Raw genomic sequence first — 2,277 nt, 5'->3', positions numbered from 1 at the left:
GATATGCTGTTGACTCGTTGTTCACTGATTATGTATTGAATACTGTTGTCAAGGTATCTTTTTGTATCATTCTGCTGGGGATGGGCCAGATTGAGAGGGGTAGTACAGGGGTGAGACTTGGTGTTGAAGTCTAGATACACTGGCGGCGGACCGTGGAGGTTGCACTTCAGAAGAGTCTGTTGATTATGTGCTTGATATTATCGCCGAGGTATCTTTTTGTATTTTTCTGCCGGGGATGGGCCAGATTGGGAAGGGCGGTACGAGGGTGAGACTTGGCGTTGGTGTTTTGGAACATCAAAGATGGACAGGGTTTTCGCGGAGGTCGCTCCTCGGATATCTCCACAACTACAGGTCGGGGGTCTTCCAAAATCGAGAAGATTGGTGCATATGGCTAGGTCACTTCACCTTACAATTTGTATGGCACTCTGGCCCGGGGTTGTGGTGTGGTAGGGGAGAACGGGGGATAATCCCACACAGGAGCTTCGAACAACGTCCGGTTCACGTTTGGCTGGATAACTCCACCACCACACGGGGTATGCGGTCGGCGATGGGGTCAAAATGCTCGTATGATCGAGGGCTTTTCGATGGATCTATCGGCGGGTTCTTATTCGAAAAATCGAGCGAGTTCGTGGTGGAGCGGTTGGATGGCAACAGAGTCTTGACACAGCTGAGAGTATGACAATATTCTTCTCTTTAAGAGCATAGTCTCTATACTCTTAAGATTACTGAATTAGAAATTATCTTTGTTATATAGCAACAGTTATCAACTGATTGACAGTGTGTATACTGCACATGATATAAAGAAATAAATGAGTTTTTCTGCTAACTGTGTAGATCTTTCTTTATTTATCATCATTCAAATCAAACACATGATAAGTGAGTTTCTTATATATCAATTTGAAATGTGAAAAATGTAGTTAATAAGTGACTTACAGATCTCTCAATATATTTCATTCTATATATGAAATTCTCTGCAAAAGTAATGTGTTTAAGAGACAAAGCTAACAGTAGTAGCAGAATTTTTTCAAAAAGATCTTTCTCTCTTATGACACTTTTTTCTCTCTCTTCTCTCATCTGTAATAGTGAGTGCATGAGAGCATCATTCTTGAGAGATAATAAGAAGCTTATTCTGATATTTTCTAGTGAGTAATAAACATCTTTGTGATACAGCTGCAGCCTTCATGACTGTCAAGAAAGCCAGGTTGAAGGTGACAGTATCAATGAGCTGCGGGAGCATTACTTTCATTGCCACATCTTCTCCTGCTTCTCTTGCAGCCGCGGTGGTAGTTGCTGTGCCTTGCAGTGAGATGTTGTCCCTTCTGCTGACTAGTGTGTCTGTGTCTGATCTGTCCCCTGCCCCTCCCATCATCATTGTGACGCCGCCTCCCCCCCCCAGCTAATACAGTGGTGTATAACCCCATGTGATCATTCAGAGAGGAACCCGGAAAGAGCTTGATTCTGAGAACAGTGACTCTGAGAAGCTCAATCTGTAGTTTCTCTTCTGCAGCCCGCCTGAGCTCTGCTCAGAATACTGCTAAGTTAAGTCTGCAGAATCTTGTGATTTCTTCATCTTCTCTCTGTGAGAAGGCTTCAGTGCAGTCTCTGACTGACACTGTTACTTGTCTGCACTATATCAAGCAGCTGAAGAAAGAAGGAATTTTATATATCTATCTCTTCTTTCACTTTTATTATTTCTGTTATATCTGTAACAATAACTTCTATCTCTCTGTAAGTATTATCTACTCTATAAGAAGACATCATATCAGCTCTGATAAGAAGCTCAGATGCTCAAGTAGTACAGAGTGAGAATCTCAGAGCTTTAAGTATTGATAGATTCTATCAAGACTGAGAAGATTCTTCTTGCTTATCTGTAAAAGAAGATAAAAGTGTGAATCTCTGAGATAAAAAAACATCTCAGAATGACTAGTTCTAAGAAGAGATTAATCAATACTACTGTTAAAAGTACTATAAAGATCAATCACTGATTAAAGAGAATCTCACTTTAATTAAAGTAGACAACTGAGATACTTTATAAATTAATAAGTTGATACTTTAAGTATCTCTTATACTCTTCTACAGCATGCTTCTCTACAGTACTGCAGTACTAACTTCTCAGCAGACAAAGATATCAGTATCAGAGACTTCAATGATGAAGAATAAGTTTGATAAGAGTGTAATTATTGATAAGTAAACTCTGAAATTCTCTCTTTTTACTTTTTCAGCAGGCTGCAGTCTTATTAGAATAGCAGCAGCCTGTAGATTAATAATATTAATCTT

The 2,277-nt window shown here is 39.9% G+C and overlaps 2 protein-coding genes across 2 annotated transcripts; one reads left to right on the top strand and one right to left on the bottom strand.

Annotated features, from left to right (window-relative positions):
- Positions 1–235: 235 nt before the first annotated feature.
- BDCG_16527 (uncharacterized protein) lies at positions 236–679 on the top strand (the record flags this gene model as incomplete). Its single annotated transcript, XM_045425747.1, has 1 exon — positions 236–679. One exon carries the CDS (start codon positions 236–238, stop codon positions 677–679), a length of 444 nt encoding a protein of 147 aa, XP_045279952.1.
- Positions 680–1,099: 420 nt separating this feature from the next.
- BDCG_16526 (uncharacterized protein) lies at positions 1,100–1,372 on the bottom strand (the record flags this gene model as incomplete). Its single annotated transcript, XM_045425746.1, has 1 exon — positions 1,100–1,372. The coding sequence occupies one exon, from the start codon at positions 1,370–1,372 to the stop codon at positions 1,100–1,102; it is 273 nt and encodes a 90-aa protein (XP_045279951.1).
- Between the last annotated feature and the right edge of the window lie 905 nt (positions 1,373–2,277).

The sequence above is a fragment of the Blastomyces dermatitidis genome (assembly GCF_000003525.1).
Source record: "Blastomyces dermatitidis ER-3 genomic scaffold supercont1.2, whole genome shotgun sequence".
Lineage (NCBI taxonomy): Eukaryota > Fungi > Ascomycota > Eurotiomycetes > Onygenales > Ajellomycetaceae > Blastomyces > Blastomyces dermatitidis.
Note: the sequence above shows the minus strand (reverse complement) of the source record. Positions and strands in the feature narration are given on the sequence as shown.